At 32.8% G+C, this 26,017-nt stretch overlaps 1 protein-coding gene across 11 annotated transcripts in view; it reads right to left on the reverse strand.

Moving 5' to 3' along the window:
- The window catches only part of Eip93F (Ecdysone-induced protein 93F), a 414,251-nt gene that overhangs the window by 140,047 nt on the left and 248,187 nt on the right, over window positions 1-26,017 (reverse strand). For 10 of the 11 annotated variants that reach the window (XM_076394732.1, XM_076394729.1, XM_076394723.1 and 7 more), the window contains one exon: window positions 9,817-10,024. In XM_076394732.1, coding sequence (XP_076250847.1) covers window positions 9,817-10,024 — 208 coding nt within the window. Of the gene's footprint in view, window positions 1-9,816; window positions 10,025-24,243; window positions 24,354-26,017 lie in introns of those variants that run through there. The other variant, XM_076394735.1, reaches the window with a different exon arrangement.

Genomic DNA, 26,017 nt, shown 5'->3' on the forward strand with positions numbered 1-26,017 from the left:
GAGAGAAAAAATAGAATCGAATAAATCCCACAAATCAAGTTGGCCACTCAGAGCCCGCGGCGTCTTTCGACAATGTCGGTAATAAATCGGGCGGCTGATTTAAAATTAAAAACCTAATTAGAATTTTAAATACACACATACACACTGTCACTGAAAATATTTCTATTGTCTGCGTGGCTGACTAAGCCGATCCGAAGGTCTGGCCAGTCATTGGTCCGTTCGGATTTGGTCTAATGGCTGCCTTAGAACTATCGAATTACTAGCGGTACCGAAAGCGGACCGGGCTGTTGGTCGAGTGACTCGAAGTTTTTTATTGGACGCATATTTTCGGCTTGGCATCGGTTCTTGGAATAGGCGGGCCGCGAGACGCGGTGCCATTTCCTTTAGTAGACTTATAGAAATAGTTTGGTCCATTTCTGAGTAATCACTGCCTTTTATCTTAGCATATATCATTACAAAAGTGAACGTTTGTTGGTTTGCTTTCGATATGCGCCTAAAATGTTATCTGATTGTAATGAAATTTTGATGGCTGGTTCTGCTCATAAAGAGGATAGGATAAACCACAGAAGAGAATAAAACTATATTGTCTTCCTATTCTAATGGCGGTAAATTCTTTTCGAGTAGATCGGTATAGTCGATCAAGTCAAAACAATAAGAAAATCTAAAATATTTAGATTTTGCGTTACATTAACAGTTCTATAGTAATAATAATTAAATTGTTGTCTTATTCTTGGTGGTTTAATATTCATTAGTTAGTGCAGAGTGTAAGGTGACTTTTTCATTTAGTTCTTGTTAATTGTTAAAATATGTAAATTAATTTAAATATGATGTTTTTATAAAAATAGAATGGCTGGACATATATTAATTATATTTTTGTTATTTCGTTTTATTTAATACTATTTTAAATAAAATGTGTTATTTCAAAAATTATACCATTTTTATTTACATTCTGAAATCTATTTACCTGCTTTCCTATATATATATATATATATATATATATATATATATATATATATGTATATTTATTTTTTTGGTCTGGAACCGGATAGAGGAATCCTGTTAAGGATACCTGGTCGAGAAGACCCGCAAGAATAAGCGAGTTGGTCTGGTTATGTAGAGACTGACTCTGGGCTACCCACTAAACCCCACCCTATCAGCTGATCCAATGACTCTAACTGATACTTCTTACTGTTAGTAACATATATGCGCATGTGCCAAATCCGGAGATATTTGTGGAGTAGTCCTCTCATAGTGTAATATATATACTGTTAGGTTAATATATAACTTTAAAATTATTTCGTGAGATCTTAGCAGGAAGGCACAGAGAACGTCATTTTGCTGTATTTCATTCGAATATCTAAATTACTATTACAGATACCTGTAAAGAAAATATTTCGCTTGAGAACTTCATACGCATAATGTGGCTAATCCCTGATGCCACATACTACTGACCAATAAATACAAATATTATAAAATAATAAAATGCTCAAATATAAGTATATATAATGTATGTAATGAAATAGTTAAATTTGTATATAGCGTCTTTTCCATTTTTCATGTTTCTTTAGAGTTATCAATTCAAACAAGATATATTAGAGTTCCCATCTTACTGTTCCTTTATACTGCAAGCAGACCAAACCTGTGCCTGTTGATATATTATTTACTTGTTCAGCACAAAAATGTATTGATGCAAACAATTATTAATTATTTTTGTTATCGTGAAAATTGTGGAACGGATATTTAAAAAAGTAAATTGTATGATATACGTGAGAATGGAGAAAACATACCAAAAAGAAATACTTTAAACAACAGGAACAAAAAATTAAAATGTATGATATAAAATACACAATCACAGCTATGCTCTTATTATTGTAAAATCGAGGAGTTAAAAGAGACAGATTAAATTTCTATTAACAATTTAATAAAACAATCATGGGATTCTGTCTATAAAATCTCTAAAAGCAGTTTCAACTTGTTGATCTACGAAATGTATTTATTTTGTATTAATGCATTTTTTTAAACATACTTGTTAAAGAGTTAAGTTTTCTGACTCCATGTTAAGACCAATATATATTTGTTGTAGATAAATGAACCCCTTCAAAATAATTAAGGGACACTTTACAAACAAATTTACAAAGGACAACAAAATTTGGCTCCATATATATTGAATGGTTTTGCACTAAAATTTTTCATGTAGTGTAATAACATTTACCTTCAATGTAATTTTGCCATCGCCACATTTAGACAAATTTTTGAGTCTAAACTGTGGGTAATATTTTCGAAACTTTTTCTGTGGTACTCCTTTTCGTAAAAAAGCAATGAACATCAAGTGACACATATGCTTAATTTAGTTCACTTGTGCTATTTCTTCTAAGGAAAACGACATGTTTTTTTTTGTTTCCGTACATACAATGGATACACAACACCTTTGAGACTGAAGATACATTATAATCAAATAATAGTGATTTTAATTAAGTTACAGAAATCCTCTATAAATACTCTATGGTTCTGCGGATGATAATGACGTAAATTTGAATTTTTTTAGTTTATATTTTGACTATAAAAACAGAACTTGCAAAGTAACCACAAAACACAAAAATATAGAATGGTAAGTTAAATATGCACACTCGTAATCATGATTTGCGTGAACGAATCACTAAAGAGCAGGATGTAGGTAAAAGACCTTTTTTCTTTTCTTTCTTACGATTTGAAATTTTATTACCTCTTTGTGACATATTTTATATGTAATTAATCTATTTTTGTGTATAATTGTAGGAAAATTTATTTATTTTGTTATTTTTGAGGATGTGAAGGTTTAATTAGAATTAAGTGAATTCTAAAGAATTCCGCTCTAGCGTAGATACGCGTTTTAAATGTAAATAATAATAAACTTCAGGAAACCTATTATGGTCACCTACATGAAGCTCTTGCATAGAAAGGTTTATTATTTGCATTTTAGACTGGTCAGAAGATTATAGACCCAAATGTAGAATATTATTGCTTAACCAATGAATAATTGAATTAAAATAAATAATATGTGTATATTGACGTACGGCCCTCGTATGAAGCTATTGAAGGATTACTTCCTTTATACCAATACCAACAAAATAGTATAAATTGTACAACACGCTGTAATATTCTTGTACAAGTGCTCAATGATTTATACGCGATTGTGATTACATTTACTTAAACGCATCGGATTAGCTGATAAATATTTTCGTAGAGTAATAAGTGAGTGTGTTCCTTTGGTTGATCGTGGTTGAGATAGCGCGTCCGCTTTGGTCGTCAAAGACGCCGCTTCGCTATTAGAACCGGCCAAACCAGACCCAAAGACAGGAACTTAATCGATCACAACGGATTTGGTACGACAAATATGGCCACCAGCGAATATAGAAACGATAAGTTCGTTTATGTTGGTTATTATTTAAAATATCGAAACGTTTTGTTCCCATTGCTCTCTATATAGATAAGTTAATTATACATTATAACAGTCGCCAGAAGTTTTTTTTATAATTCGAAAATTTTTTGAATGATATTTTCCATCGCTGGATAATCTGGAGTCATACCTGGCAAATATGTAACCTACGTGGGTTCACCTACATTCACAGATTTTGCAATATGTGACAAAAGTTGTCATGTACAAGGGGACACCATAGTAAAACACATTTTTTGACAAAAATAGTTTTTTTTATTCAATATAATTCCCTTCAAGGGTGATACACTGATTACAGCGACTCTCCAACTTTTCAGCAAGCATTCTTTTGAGATCCGATAACAGGAAATAGTCGCTGCGGGCCAGGTCTGGGGAATACGGATGGATGAGGAAGCGAACTAACTTGTGACACGGTACATTGTCTTGGTGAAGCAGCATTTTATTTTTCTTCAAATGCGGCCGATTATCGCCGATTTCGTCCTTCAAACGGTCTAATAACGCTATGTAATAGTCGCTGTTGATGGTCCTTCCTTTTTCAAGGTAGTCAATGAAAATTATTCCATGCGCATCTCAAAACACAAACGCCATATACTTGCCAGCCGACTGTTGCGTTTTCCCACGCTTTGGAGTGAGGTCATCGTGTGCAGTCCACTCGGATGACTGTCGATTGGAATTCGGAGAGAAGTTATGTAGCCCTGTTTCATCCATTGTCACATATCGACGCAAAAACTCGGGTTTATTATGCTTGATCATCTTCAAACGCTGCTCTGAATCATCAACTCGTCGTTATTTTTGGTCAAAAGTGAGCTCGCGATGGATCCGCTTTGCATAGAGCTTTCTCATACCCAAATCTTCGTGAATGATATAATGTACATGTTCAGTTGATATCTTTAGAGTGTCTGTTATTTCATTCAATTTCAATTTATGGTCATTCAAAATCATTTTGTGGATTTTTTAAATGTTTTCGTCGGTAACAACCTCTTTTGGGCGTCCACTGCGTTCACCGCCTTCGGTGCTCATTTCACCACGTCTAAACTTAGTATACCAATTCTTGATGGTTGATTTTCCTGGAGCAGTATCCGAAAACTCGGCATCAAGCTAAGTCTTTGCTCCAATTGTATTTTTTTTCTTCAAGAAGCAATATTTTATCAATACGCGAAATTACTTTTTATCCATTTTTTCACAATAACAAAAGTTGCTTCACTCAAAATGCTATAGTTCACAAACTAATGATACGACAGCTGTCAAATTTATACACACATCTTTTGAGGGTTATGGCTAACTAAAAAATATATGGGTTTAATTCTAGTAACGCCATCTATGTGTCAGGCCGGGGACTTTTTAATTGACCTGTTACATCTTCTAGCATGTTGCCACCGCTCCCGTGTTAATAATAAAACAGTTCACATAGAACAGAAAACAAGAGATGAAATGTGTGATCTCAAATATGTTAGTTAACATACCACTAGAGACAGTATGGAAACATACACAAAATATGATAAAACATTTTCGGTGAAGAGGAATAGTGGTTGAAACCCCCAAAGTTAACTGACAGAAATTGACGAACGTTAAGAAGGATTATGGTTAGACCGCGGCAAAAGTAAAAGTCGAACTCAATACTCGCTTGAGTAATATTGTTTCGACAAAAACGGTACGGTGGGAGTTCTACAAAGTTAACAAAGTTCGAATCCTACTGGGGCATAATCGTAAATTTATTTAATCGTAATTGTTTAATATTTGTGATTGTTCTAAGCAAGAGTGTAAAATCCAAGTCAAATGATCCAAGTAAAATGATCCAAGTCACGCCAGCAACCAGGTTTGGTAAGACCGGATATCTTCTGGGATAACTGATTAAGTTGGTTACTTGCCAGTGCCAGTCGGGAATTAAGAGACTCACTAACTTGATCAATGCAGAATGTCCCAGACATTTGGAAGAAGGCTGAAATTATCATGAATCCAAGACCTGGAAAAACACCAAATGAAACAAAAGCCTATTGACCTCTCTCATTGCTACCAGCATTATTTAAGTTATTTGAAAAACTTCTGTTCAAAAGGATAAAATCGATTTTTTAGAGGAAAAACCTAATACCTACAGTTTGGTTGTTAACAAACACTCGACGACTGATCAGGTGCATAAAACGACCGATGTAATTGAAAAGCTTATGAAGGTAAAAAGCTATAATCAGCTATATTCTTAGATGTAGCACAAGCCTTTGCGGTATAAGATATGGCATGACGACCTGGTTCATAAGCTACAGAAAATGTTACCAAAACAACACATCGAACTACTAAAATCGTACATTACAGCCAGGATGTTTATAGTCAAACAACAGGAAGGCTACTCTAGAATAAAATAAGCTAAAACAGGTATACCACAAGGAAGCTCTTACTATACGCAGACTATTTACCTTCTCTATACGTGTGATACAGACTACAAATATTACGATGGCTCTATAGGCTTAAAAGTATCAAACCATTTGATCTTGTGTAGTGTACTTTAGTGACGTGCATTTATGTTAATAGAAGAACAGAAGTGTTAACACATAAACATTATTGGTGATTAGAGATTACGATAGGGTTGATGGGTCCATCTAGCTATATACCGAACGATTTAAGTTGTTATAAAGACATATCGAGGTATTTAGCTGGTCACCTTATTCACATCATTGGTCAACTAATATCTTAACAATCTCTATGATAAAGTTTTTATTCTGGCCTGCATTCAATTACTGCTGCAAATTCTGGCTGCTTGCAATTCCTGTTGCAAACGTTGCCACATTACAAAATAATAATGTGCATGTACACATAGACTAAAAAGGTTGTTTGCTGGTGGCCTTATAGCAGCGAATGAGGAGTAGATTTCTATCTCGAACATCACTGAAGCAGTTGGCGGATATTTCGATACAAGACTGAGACAAAACTAAATTGAAAACTATTCAAACATTCTACGAATGCATTTTGCGAAGATTTGCAATTATTTTAAAAGTGGTAGCTCAACACCTATATATCAGGTGTTCAAATTATTTTGTCCATGTACCCTGTACGTTTTTGATGGATATATGCTTAAGACAGGATATTCACTATTTGTGGTTATAAACGGTATAATATATATTGGGATACTATATATATACTAAAATTAGTTATTACAAATCATGACCATGGTCGTTGTTTTTTCTACCGTACTGTAAATTATATTGAAATATGATGTAATAGACAATTTAATAGTCACCAACAGACACTTTTAATAGCACTTATATTTTGCAAGTCACACAATAGCTAAATAAATTGTAAAAGTATAATCGTGGTTGCTGGTTTTTAATTGTTTTAATATCGGGTTGTATTGATTGTAACAATTGCTGATTTGGAACACTAAAGCATTTTTATTGTTAGATGTCCAGTTTTTATTGTTTTAATAACTGTTTACCAGTATTGATAATTATTTATCCTTATGTTGTTAGGTTAACGAAATTATTTTAAACATATACAAATGTATGGTGTTTTAACAATAATAATGAGATATGGTCCACAGTTTGTGGTTTGTGTTTTTTTGTGGTCAAATGAGTCATGTCAAATGAATGTATAGAGTGTAAAAATAAGATTTAGAATATCGTTTTTAATATTAAAGTATTAGCAATAAAAATTGGTATACTCTTATTGCTATATTGCTAAAAATATTTTTCTTTTTACTTTGTTTTTTACTAACGAGGGTCTATCTGGACTGAACCTAAAGTTTAACGTGGATTCCGGACCGCAGTCCTCGGCATTAAGCCCAACGACTGGACAATGACCAATTTGGGAACCATACCAGAAGACATCTCCAGGTCTTACCCAACCTGGTTACTAGGGTGACTAGTTATTCCTTGTCGGATTTTCAACTGTTGTCTATAAAGATATTTACAATTATAGTCACAAACATAAAGTACATCCATGCCTCAGCAGGATTCGAACCCGCGACTATTGGAACACTAGGAGGACCGTCTTGTCGCATTGACCACTGTAGTAACGAAGCCTGCTTCAGCATTAGCTTCAGATAATATACGAGTTCAGGTTTGAAATCTTTTGTCTTCTAAGGTGATTTAACAGTTGAACTAATTTTGAGTTAATTTGTAATAATTATAGGGCAATTATGTATTTATTAGGCAGCAGTTAAATTTCTATATATGTTTTCTGGAGTTATTTGCATGTGATCGAGTGTTTTCGTGCTGCAAAATAGTTTGATCGCATTTTTACCTCTAAAACGACAATTTCTATCTTTGGGACGTGATTTTAGAACCAACCATGATTTTCATATTTTATTTTGACAAGAATCAATTCCAATCAAGAAGTTTTTGTAGATTTCTTTGAGATGTACGAAATGACCTACAGGAAAGTCTTTTTTTGAATATGAGGTATTTCGCTTCACATTTTTTTTCAGTCAATAAATTATAAGTAATTTTAACACAACATTTTTTTCGGCTTTTATGTTATAATATGTTAGCGATTGCTTTTATTTCTTCTTGGTTGTATTTGTGTCTAAATATCTTATTGTTTTCCACGCCTCTATTCTTGGATCGTCATTAACAATAATAATGGCCGAAAACTATCTAGGGAGTGAGAGAACGCTTATAATGTGAGAGTGTTAGGAGACCGGCTTCGGTCTCATCCATACTCCGTGCTATATACTGGGAGAGCTATATACAAGACTAGGGTTATAAATTATTCAATTGCTAATATGGCTATTAAAAAATAAGGGTTGGTGGTAGAAAGGTGAAAAAGAGGTAATGGATCCGACTATATCTTGAAGATTACATTCAATTCGGCTTTATGGAGTGTACAGATAACAAATCATCAAGTGTAATTTGCAATGTCGAACTATCAAACGAATCAATGAAATCTTCAAAGTTGCAGCGGCATTTGCAACTAAAACATCCCGACTACAAAGAAAGTTAAAAGAGATCTTCGGTAATGAGATGAGATATTTAAATGATAAGAAAAAATGGAGTCTATTTTTTCACAAGGAACTCAAGCTTATAATCTTGTCCTGGCTTCTTATAAAATTTCACAATTAATTGCGAAGTCCGGCTATCCACATGTTTTTGGTGAGAAGATACTACTTCCAATGCTAAAACTTGAAGCATCTCGAGTGTTCGAAAAGAAAACCGCAAAGCCAAATAAGTCAGTTAGCGTTATCGAATAGCACGGTGAAACATAGGATTGTGAATATAGCAAATGACATTGAAAAATCAGTCGTAAGCCATCTGAAATCATGTCATTATTTTTCATTGCAAATCCATGAATTAGGACGATATGATTTTGAGAACAGTATTTATGAAGAGTTCTTCTCCTGTAATTCTTTGCCAACGCAAACGATAGGCGAAATAATATTCAACTTAATTAATGATTATGTCGACAAAAATAACATTGAATGGTGATTGAGTAGAGACGGCGAGAGAGTGGTAAAAGTTTTAACGTCAGAATGTGTATGAATGTATGGAGAGGCATTGGTTGCCAAGAAAATGCCTTTACCCTTGACACCAACGATGAAAGAGTGTGCCAAGTACATAAAGGTTATAAAATCTCGTCCACTGAACAAGAGATTATTCTCTATTTTGTGTAAGGAAATGGGAAGTTATCACAAACATCTTCTTTTAAGAAGTAAAAGTTTTTTTAGAATAACATCCTTCAATATCCAGTGATGTAGTGCTTAAATTCATTTCATGATGTTAACTACTTGGCAAAATTGGCTGGATGACACTGCAAGGTAACAATCTAACAATATTTAAGGAGCAAGACAAGGTGGAAGCTGCAAGAACGTTAATGTGTGTACATAACGTGTTAGTAGTGGAGACGAGTCTTCAAAAACATATTGTCTTCAAATTAGATTCCGAAACTATTTTTCCAGATTTACATGTTGACTCGTTAATTGAACTGTCATTATCTCATCAAGCAATAACTTTTCTAATGCCTTTTGCCACAACTTATAAATGTAAAGCTGGGTTTTCAACACTGGTCCACCTTAAAAGTAAATATAGAAACTGAGTTGAAGTGGAACCATACCTTAGGACAAATCTTCTGTCATTTTCCGCGAACTTGGATTCTTTAGTAAAAAATCATTCTTTAGTAAAGAGTCATTTATAGGTCGGAACAAGAGAGCGCTATTAAGTTCTTTGAACAGTAATTACTGTCCAGGTAGTTTTTTAGTCAGCCGTTCAAAGTAATTCCATATGTAAAGAACGTTTTAGTACCGCTGTACCGTTGGTTAATGTAACTTATTCTAATTCTAAATATATCATTTGTTAATATTACTGGTTGTTTTATACTTTTCCCAATTTATCGTTAATATATATGCACACAATAATTTTAATAATCTGTAATGAATATGAATATCATTAATTTTTCCTTACCAGCACCCCGTGCTGCGCTACGTGTTCACTATCCAGCTTGCCGTCCCCTTCTGCGCAGAAGACGCACTTGATCTGGGGCGTCCAGTCCAGATGCGCGTCGGCGTCGCCGGCGTCGTTCTCCTTGGCGGCGTCGGCGGCCACCGGCGAGGCGGTGGGCGCCGGCTCGACCTCTTCGACGTCCTCCTCCTTCAACGATTGTTTCCCTCGACTGAAAGAGAAAACAACAACAGATGTGGTCAATGTTGCGATACACGAAATCGTTATCGTGATGCTAGCAAATGGTACAAGGCTAGAGAAGGTGTTCTTAAGCTTCATGATTTTGCTGATGATAATTTAATTGCTGTTCAGTTATTACTGATATTATTTAACCATTCAGAACCTGAGAAATCAGATACCTCTACTATTAACATAGTTTAGTTATAATTGTATAATAACTATCTATCTAATGATATGTACTTATACTTGTATTTGCAAATGTATATTGTATATTTTATATATTTTTTATATTTAATATTTTTATATATATAAGACATAAAGAAACTGTAGTTGCACGAAGCAATGCCTTTTTGTTCAATTTGGTTTGATACAATCAAATTCAAATGGTTTGAGCAATTCGCTAAATATATGTGTTGCGACGCAATTATATTCAAATTATTTATTGAATTTAATAAAAAATGTAACTCTTTATGTATATGTATGTTTATGTATGATCGTTGCTGCACAAGAGGATAGTTTTGCGTCGTTTTTGCAATAATACCCCGTTATATCTGTTCAGTTGACGCCGGTGGACTGCAGTAATGCAGATGACTTTACTGGGCTAAGCCATGACATTTGGAATTATCATTATAGATCCACTTATCATTATCAGTCATTAACTGCTAAGTCGTATCAAAGCTCTTTGAGCTTCACTGTTTTAAGCCTTGACGAACCAAGCAATTATTTTCGGACTGTTCTTGATATTCATATCTTCCGTTGTCATTGGCGTCAGTACCAAAACTTTTAAATCGCCGAAATCAATACTGACAATTGGGATATTATGAAAAATCAAACTATAAGTTTTTTAAAAGCATTTCATGTGTTTCGGTAACATACTTTCAAATCAAGCAAAAAATTAAAGAATATCATGTTTTTTTGGAAATTAAAACTTGAAATCTAATATTTCTATACAGTAAATAACTCGATAATAATATATTACTGCCTGTCATTTTATTTAGGAATATGTTAAAACCGTTGAAAATAATTGATTATTGGTCATTGGTTAGTGTTTTGTTCAATATACATCGCTAATGAAAATATATGCAAGCACCTAATACGAACTATACTTAATTTAACATAACCCAAATATATTTTACATGAACTTCTGAAGGTACGACATTTTATTGATATAAAAGGCATTTGAATTAAGGTTTACGTTAATTTACACAAAACTGAAATTAACTTTTTGTGCCTACTTGATAATTTATTGTTTTAAAACAACAACATATCGTATTCAATTGTTTAAGCGACACATATCAAGCTTACGTCGTATTAATTCATATGTTTCCTTTTTTATTGGTTATGTTCTCAGCTGATAACTATACAAAATCAGACACTATAGAAATTACTATAATAACATCATCACTACCGATTTGAATAAAGTTTCACACCAACCGTACTCTAATATTCAGTCAATATCCGTGACAAATCCGAAGAAACCCGCTGAAACAAGAACTACTACCGAAAATACCGAAAATTACATAAACAAATAATGTGAAAATGTCAAGGATCTATAGAGAGAGATTCCGATTTGTGTTTTTGCCTTATTTGGTCGTGTCCAAACATCAGCTGGTGAGGACGTGGCTGAACTCACGTCAGTGAAGCTGTACAAGCTGTCAAGTGTTCGCATGATACAGCAAACAATTAGACCAGGTAGACGTTATCTTAAGATTTTTGTATATTACTGAAGTACAGTTGTGTATTAATAAAAATTGCGTAATTGTTTAATTAGGTTACCGAGTATTTAAATAGGAAACGATTTTTTAAAATGTGAAGTATTTCGAGGTTTTTATGATGATAATAATGTCAAGTTCCATTAAGAAGAGCAAATCGTGAAGTGAAAAATAAGATACCAAATAAGAACCCAAAAAAAAATGTGTACATGTTATTATATTATTATCTTTAAAAAGTATCACTTAACAATTTTATAACTTTTTAAAGTAACCCCCCACTACTTGTACTACTGTACAATATTTAGTCAAGTACATTTCTTAGCAACCTCATGTTGAACTAACGGGCTTTACTTTCCAGTGTGTTATTTCCTCGAAATGCCAACAAAATTTTTTCAGTGCGTTGAAAATGTCGGAAATGGTACCGAATGGCATTTGCGGGAAGATTAACTTTTTTGCTTGAATTATTTTTAGATTCAATTTGAAGAAAAACCCAGGCGGCAGTTGTACAGGCTAAGAGTTTAGCTTTCCGACAATAACGTACTAGGATCGAATCTCGTTGTTGCTAAATGTCGTTTAAAAAAGTTTATAATATGAAGGATAATGTTCATAAAAATTAAGTGAATACGTTTGCAAGTCGCTAAATAAAATAACAGTGTTAGTGCGACTATGAATAAATACATTTAAAAAGATTTTTTTTAAGAAAATGAAGAAAAAGGCGACTGAAGTTCATCGAATGCTGTCTGAAGCCCATGGCCACCACTACCCATCCTCCGTCGATTTCACCATATGAATACTGGTTTCGAAGTTTTAAAAGGGGTGATTTTAACTCTCAAGTCAAAGAGAGTTCCGGACAACCAGAAAAATATCAAGACGAGAATTTGCAGGCAGTATTCGAAGATGATCTATGTAAAACTCAGGTAGAATATGTAGAATTCTTGAGAGTAACACAAGAAACCATTTCCAATTGCTTGAAAAACATGGCAATGATCGAAAAGCTTAGATCTTTTGTACTGTATGAATTAATTGTAATTATAATTGTAATATGTAATTGAGGGAAAGGTTTTTTGCATCGTATTATTACTGTGATTTAATGTGAAAAAAAAAATCACACGCATCAACATCAACGGCAGAACTGAAATACCTTAGTCCTAAGCTCATGCCGTATTCTCCAGACCTTTCTCCATCCGGTTATTACTTGTTCCGATATGAGCCGTGAGCGAAATGATTGCTTAAAATATGGGAAAATTCGGAGTGGCTATCGATGGACAATACTTCGCTGTCTGATAAGTTCGAACATGTAACCGAACTAGCCAGTCAAAGTTGTCCGGTTGTCAAACGTATGCAAAATTCTACAAAAAACTATAGTAATAAGAGGTTATAAAACGTCAAACGTTATTTTATTGCTTTGCTTGTTTTGATAAATTTCATATCGCTGCTTATTATACACTGATTGAAAATTCAGATTTCTAATCAGTTACTTTGAACATGAACGAGATAATGGAGGTCCCCTCTTGCCAGTGAAATTCGTTAGAGAGGTAAGCATTTTAAATTAGCACTATTAAATATTAATTTGTTGCGATTTTTATTGAAAATAATTTTTAGTGTGTTGCAGCTGCACTGATGCTGTCACTGCTATAAATCAAAAAATGGTAAATATGCTTGAATTCACCGGAAAAACTGTCCTCGTACGGTGACAAATCAAGATCAGCTTGATGTTAGCTCTATCAGAGATTAGATATATAAAATGTATAAAAACAGTGAGCAGTTTTTAACTACAGGCATAATTTAATACAATTATTTCAAAGGAAACTGTTAGTCTGAAAAGTATCGAAGAGGTCAAATAGAACTTCTGGATATTGCTTTTAAAAGAATAAAATTTTAAAAAGCGTATCATAAAATATAGGAAGATTATATAAGAAGAATATATTTCAATTTATGTATTTAGATGAGACATGGATATTTCAGAATGGGACCAATATACCCAATGATCACTCATCGCAAGATGGTAATAAAAATAATATTATTACAACAGCAGTTGATGGAGAAGGTAAATGTTGGAATTTCCTTAGCAATCCTTTGTGGATCTTTTGATAAAACTCGGTAAATCTTACACGTTTAACTACCTAAAGTTTTGATGATATGATGATTAGATGATATATACGCAGAAGAAGAAGCAGTAGAAGCAACAAACATTATAACTTAACAAAAAATACTTAGAAATCGCTTAATAATATTTGAGTATGAGTAATTGAAACTTCTAAAAAAATTTAACAATGATCGAAAATCGTTATTATTTATAATTAATCTGTTAGATTCATTGTAATTAATCGATTTTTTATCGAATTTAAGTTTTTAGAACGAAAAAAGTTTGAAATATATATGACGAAATTATTTTGCAGTATATCATCACCGTTTCTGTATACATGTATCCGAATATCTCTTAATGTTACAAAATCGGCGATAGTCCTAGCAGCATATATTCATTCATATCATTTATATATCAGTATCAGACCTTGCTAGTAAGGGTCTTGAGGAAGAGCTGCTGGTAAAAGAATGAATGCTGGTAAAAATCTGAGGAGAAATAGTAGTTAGCGATACACATAATTGAGAAATAATAATGTAATATGATAAGACCTTGAAATTCTAAGAAATCACTCGAAAAATAATTAGTGGCCCTTATGGCGTTAAGATTAAAGGAATTCTTCATTTACGATATTGTTTTTTAACAATTGTTTTTGCCTACTTGTAATGATGTTAAAATGCACTTTAACAATTTATCTCTAATTTATCTCAGATAAGATTACCAGGATGAGTGTAATTAAATATTTTCATTTAATTTGGCACGGAACACTTGTCGACTTGATAAGATGTAATAAAAGCAAAGTTGCTAAATCGTGTTGCATAAGATTTCGCTGTTTGACGAATTGCTCAATTTTACATAAATTGTTCACAGCGACAGCCAAATTTTTATATGATATCTAATCAGGTGCACATTTATCATCAAGAAAATAATTTAGTATTAAGGGTAAATTGGAAACGCCATTGGAACAAAGTATCTGGAAGGAAATCTAAATTATCCTTATATAATAAATAGCCACTGTACAAGAAAATACCAAAACCTAAAGGGGCCTGTGGAATTCAGTTATCGAGATGCATCCGATCATACATGCATTTTAAAAATTATCAAACATATAACAAATATCGTAAATATAAATAATCAAAATTTATTATCTAAATTGAATTCCGCCACTACCAAAGTATTTCCCCAAAAACGTAAAAGATTTTTTTACGTAAAATTTAAGTTTATCGCTTGAAGTATAGTATACAAGTTATACAGCAAACGTTTGAAGTACATTACTTGACCTGATACTTTCGGGCTATTGATAAGCAAATACTCATACACATACGCAACGCAGTCTATACAATACCCTTTAATGTGAGAATAACACGAGATATAACTATATATTTTATCTTTTTCAACTTATATATTGCTTCTCTTTTTAACAATTAGAGTACATCTGACCTAGCCTTGGAAGGAAGCATTACTACATTTTTGAAATACCTACATATATATTTTAATTAAAAAAATAATTATAAAAAGAAATTTTGTGTATATTTACATAAAATGAACTATAACAGGATTTTCTTTGGATAATGAAAAGTTGTCTTCATACTTCCTGGTCAACAAAGGAGTTTGCAAAGTTTCCTTGTTTTATATGTGACTGATACAGTAAGAGAGAATCAAAGGCTTGTACGAAAATCTTTAATATCTGAATATTTTTCATAAAAGTTTTAGTCCATCCTAAAACATTCTTCAACAATCACAACATATATAGTTGGTCTAGATGAAATAATTTGATATATACAAGACATAAAGAAAAAGTCCACTCTCATATTAACACCAAACTGCTGCGACTGTTGGATAACACTAAACTGGGACGCAAACTCAACAGAACCAATCTGTGTGATCCTGTCCAGTTGTGTATTGAAGTGGTAAAGGATAAAAACACTGAAAACTGCTAAGTAAGTTTTATTTTGTGAGAGACTAAATAAGAGCAAATGGGTGTTCCTAGAAAAATATCTAGTATTTAGTCACTATAGAGGAAAATTGTAATGTAATAACAATAAATAAACAAGAACCATTTAAATGAGTTACCAAAACGTGCAAAGCCTAATCCTGCTTCGATCTATCATCTGATCACTCACCAGTTATTATAAGAGTGAACTCGAATATTCCCAACAAAACAAAATCACCTTTTTTGCACAACATCAAAACTAACTTGGCCATTATTTAGATAGAAGTTAGACAGTTCAATATCTCTAAATTCAGAAAGATTCACCTCTCAAAACAGAAAGAGATACAGAAATAGCCACAAAAGAGCTGAAAGAGCTAATAAATAATGAACAAAATCAAGAAATTCAAAATTATTTAGAAAACTTAACGCCAACTGATGGAACATAATATTCTCTCTGGAAAGTAACAAAAAAAACAACAATACCTGGGCTAGGAATGATAAAGCGTAAGTTTTCTTTAAACATTTAAAGATAGTATTTAATCCGTACCCGTCTGAAATATCAGCAACAGAAGAAAATAACATAGTTGACTTTCTTAACACTCCGTTTCAAATGGATCTGCCACAAATTTACTGTTTTAAGAAAGTAAAACAAACAATACATAAATAAATCAATTCAAAAAAAGCTCCTGGTTTTGACCTAATAACTGGAAGAATCTTGAAAGAGCTGTCAGGAAAGTTCGTAAAATTAACAACATTCGTATTTAATGTCATGCTAAGGCTTAATTCCTTTCCTAGCACATGGAAAGTGGCTCAAATCGTTATGATTCTTTAACCTGGGCTAAATCAGAAGACGTCTCCTCTTATCGTCCTAAGCCTGTTAGCTGTGATCATAATCGCAGAGTAGAGAATTATTATTCTAGAACATCAATTTCGCTTTCGTAATAAATACGGAACAATAGAACAAATATATAGATTAATCAAGCAAATTAACATAAGTTTAAATGATAACAAATATTGCTCCGCTGTATTTCTCAATATTTCTCAGGCCTTCGACAAGGTGTGGCAAACTGAACGGTACGTTATATTGAAAAAAATTTTGCCCTATACGCACTTCCAACATATGCGCTGAAGTCATATCTCACAGACAGATATTTTATTGTTAAATAGGGTGATGAATACACTGGATATATTTGGGTGTTCTGCAGGGCAGTGTTCTTGGCCCATTGTTATATCTATTGTATACAGCTAACTTATCGACGTCAAGAAACACTACTTTTGCAACATATACTGATGATACAGCGGTTTTATCTTAACAGGGGGATCCAATATCAGCCACAAGAAACATCCAACTTCATCCTAATAAAGTCAAATTGTGGTTGAAAACATGGCGTATCAAAGCAAATTAGACAAAATATACCCATGTGACATTCACCATTTGTAGAAGAACATTTTACTCAGTAAAATTGAATAATCATGAACTTCCGCAAGCACACAACGTTAAATATCTAAGAATGCATTTCGATCGACGTTTGACATGGAAAAACATATAGTTACAAAACAGCTTGGGCTTAAAATAAACCAAATGTACTGGCTGATACTGCGCGTAAATCTAAATTATCATTAGAAAACAAGGTTTTGCTGTATAAGTCAATACTTAGTCCCATTTGGACCTATGGTGTTGAACTGGGGGTTACTACTAGCATAGATATTCTCCAGAGGTTCCAGAAGTGTTGCGAGTCATCGCCTCATATTACGTGTCTAACAAATTGATTCAGCGCGATATCCCCATAGAACCCATAACGAGTGTGATTCGGAGTGTTAGTGCGAAGTACTCTGAAGGACTATTAGTGTACTCCAATGCACTTGCCAAACAGTTAAATGTGCGCAGTGACAGTAAAGTGCGTAGGCTCAAACGCAAACTGTCATACGCACTAATTAATAGACACATAGAGTGAGATTTAATAATATCTAGAATAAGCTAAAATAGTTTTTAGAATAAATTAGGATATACCTTAAAATAAGTTAGAATAGTATCTGGAATAAAATTCAAATTATAAGTTGTACAGTAGAACAGTTACTGAAGTGATCTACTACATGTCGGGATGGTTATATTAGTTATATAACTAAAATCATATAATAATACTTATTGCCCGCGGGCAGATTTTTGACGTTCTAGGAGATTAATAAAAAAATTTAAATGAGTTGTGATCAATGATTTTAGGTAATGGGAAAGCCTCTAATTATAAACTTATCAAAACTTTTGGTTAATGAGCCTTAAAGTTTATTTCTTGCACACCATCTTTAATTTTTTTTCCTAAAAACTTAAGTAATGTGAGTGAGGAATCAGTAGAATGACTTTATTAAGATATAAAACAGATTGAGAGTATCTAATCTTCGTATTTTAGTAATTTAATGTTATTTTAAGTATTTTTTTTTTGAGATATAAGACGTTGTATTGTAAGATAATTGTGAACGATAAAAATCTGATAAAAAACGCATTTACAGTAACCAAAAAATACATAATGTGTTTAAATTGGATTAAAATGTTTTTACAAAAATGTTTTCGTCGGACTGTGTAATTGGAAACGTAAATTAAAAACACCCACTCTTTATTTTTCCATGGTTGGATTTGGATATTTTATAGAAATATTGATTAAGATTGAGAACTAATGATAAATTGCCCGAATTTTTGTGAACAAACGCAAATATTCACCGAGATAATGTTTCCCAAATTGATTGATTTTTATATTTCGCGTTATCTAATATTTTTAATTTGCATTGAATACATTTAGATAATAAATTTATAGTTTATAGCCTACGTATTTAATGTTTTTGATAGTTTTCATTCAACGACTTGACATAGCCAATTTATTTAATGAACGATATACATATCCGGTTGATATTAAAATCACCAAAGATGTATGTATTTAGATAACTATGAGAATGTTATCTCAGTAAATTGGCTCGAACAATTCAAGATATCGATGACACTATTAAAAACAAGTATTTACTGATACTTCTGTGACAATGTAACTAAATATTATATTTTTTAGACATGATCTGTATTAATTACGAATACATAGAGTGGGTTATTAGTCGCTACCACCTGCAAATATTAGGTGCTTGCATATAGTCTGGTTGTTTTACACTGTTGAAAGTTATTTATTGAGAAAGTTATTTATTGAGAAAAATATATTAATAGCAATATTTTTCGTCATATACTGTAACTTTTCCCATTTTTCTAGGAACAAAGTGATACACTCTCGTAATTACGCTGTTGGTTTCGCAGCATTTCCAAATAGCGTGCTAGCCAAGCCAGATACTGCATCGATCTGAACATGTGGTTATCAGAAGGGGTTATGCCTAATGAGTTTGTTGGGTGTGACAGAAATTTCCATTTGAGCTGGTATTGAACTGAGCGTCTGTTCTTTAATTTCTTCAATTGCTAGACAGCTGTAGTAAGTAGTTTCATTCGGGTTTAGCAGCTCCTAATACTCTAAATATTGCTGATGCCGCCGTATGCACAGCAAAATATTATGGCCATAAATATTTCGCTTTGGTGTCATATTGGACGACTCCTCTCGGTTAACCAATGACTTTTGGAGCTTGGGGTTATCGTACTGGAGTCGTTTTTCATCGCCAGTCATAATACGTTACAATGGCTCTTCTTTTCTCGAATGACAGTTCTGTCTATCCATGGCGATAACATAAACAATAGCTGGATTCCACACATCAAATATACAATAATATACATTGGCTATATACAAGGCTCTTAAATGCGTTCAAGACAATCCAGATATGATCTCGGTCGTAACCATCACTGACATTATAAGCTCTCTTGAGAGCTTAAAATCGACACAGGCACATCATTAACTGACAATGTATATTCGAGAATTAAACACTGCGCTTGTAATAGTGGCAAGAATATTACATACATGTGGGTTCCATCCCATATGGGAATCGAAGGTAACGAAAGAGCCATCTGTACTGGAGAAGAGATTTGAACACATATTTTAACCCACTGTATAAAAAACTGAATCAACTAAATTGGGTCTTAATGATGAATAACAAATTGTATGAGATGAAAGAGGAGTTATATCAAGGTCCCAACTTTTTTAACTTTAGCAGGTGTTAATTGGGTGTGGGTATTTTTCCAGACTCAGAATAGGCCACTGCCGGATGAGTTCGGATGAAAGTCCGCACATCTGTGATTGATATGATGATCATCAAGCACATCTTGGTTGAATGTTAAGAGCACGCCCGGCAAAGACTATTCTCTGGCCTAAAGGGATGCATGAAACAACTTCCACAATTGGAGAATCATGAACAACTAACTGATGAACTATTTGGCTGCCATCGGAATACAGCAAAACATGTAACAGATTATGAATACTACTGCTGTTGATTCTTAAACTGTTCACTCCGTATTATTCTCGTAGTTGTGTTAAAATAACTATAAGATTTTTTGTTTTGTTCTATATACTGCTTGTTCTGTAATATTAAAATGTATATAGTGCATAGGTCTTAAATAGTCCTCGAGGCTGATGGGCTTTTAATAAATCAAATATAAATCTAATTTTATTTTCTGGCAAGTAAGTAATACATTATGAAGTTGAAATTGTCCGAAAATAAATATATTAAAACCGACAATACGAAATGATGGAACAGTATCACCATACGTTTCTAAAAGTGCTTCGGCAGCAGATGTATTCAAATTAGACAGCAAAAATAATGAATATTAAAATTAATATTTTCAGTCTTCAAAAGCGTTCAACGAAAACTGTTATTTTATGTACCGAAATGTCAAAACTATCTAACTGAACCATTGTGTTGTGTTGTTTACATAAATACTATAAGATTTTTACCAATACATATCGCTTTGAGTGAGTAAAACTTCAGATAATTTATTGAAAATAATTTCATTTAAATGGACTTATCTAAGTTTCATATTGTTAAAAGGATTGGAGTTAATTTTCAGTTCAGAGGAAGAAAGATGGAGTTATTGAATCGCATGACCTTGGTATGTCAGTTCCCGTCACCTCTGTCATTGATAATCATTTCTGCGTTCAAATAATTCATGCAGATTGTTTATTGTGGCACTCACTGTGTCCATTGTTCCATTGAGCAAGATGTTAATAGCAAATAATCACTAACATATTGTCTTCTTATAATAGTATATGAAAGGAATAATGTAAAAACAATATACAAAAAACAATACAATAACATACATCTTTGTTTTGAACAATAAATTGACCGGGAGATACCACTAATATTATATAATATTATAACGTTATATTATATATAATGAAACAACTCAATATAATGAAAATAATGTATCATTATACACTTGTATCCCAAAACATGGGAAGTCACCAAACGAAATAAAAGCCCATAGACCTATATCACTGCTCTCAGTAATATCTCAGGTTTTTGAAAACTCTTGCTGAAAGTAATAAAACCGATCATAGAGAGAAAAAATCTAATACCAACACATCAGTTTGGGTTTATTAACAAGCACTCATCAATTGACCAGGTCCACAGAATAACAGATGTTATTGAAAAAGCCTAAGTAAAAAAGTATGCTCAGCTTTATTCTTAGATGTAGTACAAGTCTTCGATAAGGTTTGGAATGAAGGTCTTGTTCATAAACTACAGAAAATGCTACCAAAACAACACACCGAGCTATTAAAATCCTACATTACAACCAGAATGTTTAGAGTTAAACAAGAAGAAACAAAGAAGTGTACTGGGATCAATGCTTTATCTACTCTACACTTGTGATATACCAGAAATGGAGAATATTACGATGGCTACATTTGCTGAAGAAGCCTCACGAAAATTACAATTTTCAAATTACAACAGGCAAATGACAATATAAATAATTGGACACAAGCTTGGAAAATAAGAATCAATGAAAGTAAATCTGTACATGTGCAGTTCACCTATAAACAGACCGTACATGCACCAATAACGTTAAATAATGTTATAATTCCATATAGCAACAATGCTAAATATTTCGGAATAAATCTTGATGTAAAACTTCGCTGGAAGGAACATATAAAAAAGAAAAGAAAAGAACTGGAATTGAAATGCAGGAAAATGTACTGGCTAATTGGAAGAAAATCACAATTATCACTACATAATAAATTGCTATTATATAAGCACATATTGAAACCTATATGTACATATGGAGTTCAATTATGGAGATGTTCTGCAAGGAGTGACATAAATAAAATACAAATTTTTTAGAACAAAGTTCTGAGAGGTATTATAGGCGCACCCAAATACTATAGGACTGAGGAAAGACTTCATTCTCATAAGAATATTGAAGTATTTCAGCTTTTGGATACCACCAGAACAGGACACAGACTCAAAAGAATCAAACGATCTGAACTTGTGTAGTGGTGTGTAGCGAGGTGCATATAATAAAAAATACAGCAGTGACACGTATAAACATTATTTCACCAGAGACTGAGATAGGGCCAATATGTCCTCCTAGTTATATACCTAGATTTATGTTATCATAAAGACAAATTATAGGTTAAACCTAAACGACTAGTAATGATGTAATAATCAAATAATAAAAAAATACACTTGTAAACATACACGCTGTCAAGTGTTTACAAAGATATCGCAACTCTTACAGATGTCAATACAATTGTTTTGGCGCATATTTTAAAAATATATCACTCCAAATGTAAATTTTTGCATCAGAATTTTGATTTTGCAATAATAAAATACATTTCGAACAAATTAAATGTCTAAAAATATGGCGGAGTAATTTCCCTAAAATAGTCATCATGTCCTATTGGACCAAAAGGACTCGGGTATCATTGCTCTGTAGTACTGTATCTTATGTTATAGAAGATATGCTTAGTACAATATTGTTATGTAAATATTATTATAATGTACTATTACTATCTGTTATCCTTAGATCAATACACAAGCAAGACCAGTGCAGGATAAATGCAGGAAATCTTAGAGAACTTCGTAGATCTATTGGGCGTTATGGTCATCGTGCAGTTAAGGCCATCATGTGGCGTAAGTATTCGTAATTAATCCAAGAACTTTATTTTTGCAACATTGGATTACTGGTAGGTTTGCTATTTTAGTGCAACCCGATATTTGCACCCCATAAGTACAAAGAGGCTTTATAATAGACTAAGAAACCACTCTTAAGTCACCTTGGGAGTACTTTCCCACCTACGAAATCTGATTTACACTTATTTTTGCCTAATGTCATGTGATTGTGAATAAATGATAAACAAAAGATTAAACATACGTCGCTAAATAACGCATATTCTGCCTATGCAATTTACTAATATACTTCTATTGCAATTTTATACAAAATGGTAATGAGTGTTATCCGGAAATATTGAGAAAATCATTCCCAACGTTGGCAAATTGTCAAACACAGTAAATAATAATGGTTCACCCTATATCAGTGTATGTAACCAGTAGTATATTACTAGTTTATTGTTACTTTTTCAAGTGTTAATTGAAGTGATGGCAATTTCTTATTTCAACTTATATCTCCTTTATTTTGACTCGAAAAAAAAGATATCCTAATTTAAATAATTCAAGATAATTTTAATCGAAATTACGTGTATTATATGGTATTTTAGTTAAACGTTGATAAGATTTGTAGTGCATCACCGCTTACCTGAAGTACCAAACTGGTGCTATGATATTTAACATAATTCTCACTCAAAAAGAACATACAAAACCCGTGTACAACACCGAATATCCGTGACGGTTATAATAATCAAATTATGATGGATAACTTTTTTATAGGCAGGAAGTCTTAGAGAACTTCGTAGATCTATCTATTGGGCGTTAAGGTCATCGTGCAGTTAAGCCATCATGCGGCGTAAGTATTCGTAATTAATCCAAGAACTTTAATTTTGCAACATTGGATTACTGGTAGGTTTGCTATTTTAGTGCAATCCGGTATTTGCGCCCCATGAGTACAAAGAGGCCTTATAATAGACTAAGAAACCACTCTTAAGTCACCTTGGGAGTACCTTCCGACTAACGAAATCTGATTTACACTTATTTTTGCCTAATGTCATGTGATTGTGAATAAATGATAAACAAAAGATTAAACATACGTCGCAAAATAACGCATATTCTGCCAGCACGGATACTTCTATGGCAATTTTATACAAAATGGTAATGAGTGTTATCCGGAAATATTGAGCAAATCATTCCCAACGTTGGCAAAATGTCAAGCACAGTAAATAATAATGGTTCACCCTATATCAGTGTATGTAACCAGTAGTATATTACTAGTTTATTGTTACTTTTTCAAGTGTTAATTGAAGTGATGGCAATTTCTTATTTCAACTTATATCTCCTTTATTTTGACTCGAAAAAGAAGATATCCTAATTTAAATAATTCAAGATAATTTTAATCGAAATTACGTGTATTATATGGTATTTTTGTTAAACGTTGATAAGATTTGTAGTGTATCTCCGCTTACCTGAAGTACCGAACTGGTGCTATGATATTTAACATAATTCTCACTCAAAGAGCAAAGAAAAACATACAAAACCCGTGTACAACACCGAATATCCGTGACGGTTATAATAATCGAATTATGATGGATAACATTTTTACAGGCAGGAAGTCTTAGAGAACTTCGTTGATCTATTGGGCGTTAAGGTCATCGTGCAGTTAAGCCATCATGCGGCGTAAGTATTCGTAATTAATCCAAGAACTTTAATTTTGCAACATTGGATTACTGGTAGGTTTGCTATTTTAGTGCAATCCGGTATTTGCGCCCCATGAGTACAAAGAGGCCTTATAATAGACTAAGAAACCACTCTTAAGTCACCTTGGGAGTACCTTCCGACTAACGAAATCTGATTTACACTTATTTTTGCCTAATATCATGTGATTGTGAATAAATGATAAACAAAAGATTAAACGTACGTCGCAAAATAACGCATATTCTGCCAGCACGGATACTTCTATTGCAATTTTATACAAAATGGTAATGAGTGTTATCCGGAAATATTGAGCAAATCATACCCAACGTTGGCAAAATGTCAAGCACAGTAAATAATAATGGTTCACCCTATATCAGTGTATGTACCCAGTAATCAATATTACTAGTTTATTGTTACTTTTTCAAGTGTTAATTGAAGTGATGGCAATTTCTTATTTCAACTTATATCTCCTTTATTTTGACTCGAAAAAGAAGATATCCTAATTTAAATAATTCAAGATAATTTTAATCGAAATTACGTGTATTATATGGGATTTTAGTTAAACGTTGATAAGATTTGTAGTGTATCTTCGCTTACCTGAAGTACCGAACTGGTGCTATGATATTTAACATAATTCTCACTCAAAAAGAACATACAAAACCCGTGTACAATATCAAATATCCGTGACGGTTATAATAATCGAATTATGATGGATAACATTTTTACAGGCAGGAAGTCTTAGAGAACTTCGTTGATCTATTGGGCGTTAAGGTCATCGTGCAGTTAAGCCATCATGCGGCGTAAGTATTCGTAATTAATCCAAGAACTTTAATTTTGCAACAGTGGATTACTGGTAGGTTTGCTATTTTAGTGCAACCCGATATTTGTACCCTATAAGTACATAGAGGCTTTATAATAGACTAAGAAGCCACTCTTAAGTCACCTTGGGAGTACCTTCCGACTAACGAAATCTGATTTACACTTATTTTTGCCTAATATCATGTGATTGTGAATAAATGATAAACAAAAGATTAAACGTACGTCGCAAAATAACGCATATTCTGCCAGCACGGATACTTCTATTGCAATTTTATACAAAATGGTAATGAGTGTTATCCGGAAATATTGAGAAAATCATTCCCAACGTTGGCAAAATGTCAAGCACAGTAAATAATAATGGTTCACCCTATATCAGTGTATGTAACCAGTAATCAATATTACTAGTTTATTGTTACTTTTTCAAGTGTTAATTGAAGTGATGACAATTTCTTATTTCAACTTACATCTCCTTTATTTTGACTCGAAAAAAAGATATCCTAATTTAAATAATTCAAGATAATTTTAATCGAAATTACGTGTATTATATGGTATTTTAGTTAAACGTTGATAAGATTTGTAGTGCATCTCCGTTTACCTGAAATACCGAACTGGTGCTATGATATTTAACATAATTCTCACTCAAAAAGAACATACAAAACCCGTGTAAAACACCAAATATCCGTGACGGTTATAATAATCGGATTATGATGGATAACATTTTTACAG

This window comes from Rhynchophorus ferrugineus, unplaced genomic scaffold (genome assembly GCF_030347505.1).
Source record: "Rhynchophorus ferrugineus isolate W39M unplaced genomic scaffold, kcgeb_rfMv2 rfM2, whole genome shotgun sequence".
In the NCBI taxonomy this organism is placed as follows: Eukaryota; Metazoa; Arthropoda; class Insecta; order Coleoptera; family Curculionidae; genus Rhynchophorus; species Rhynchophorus ferrugineus.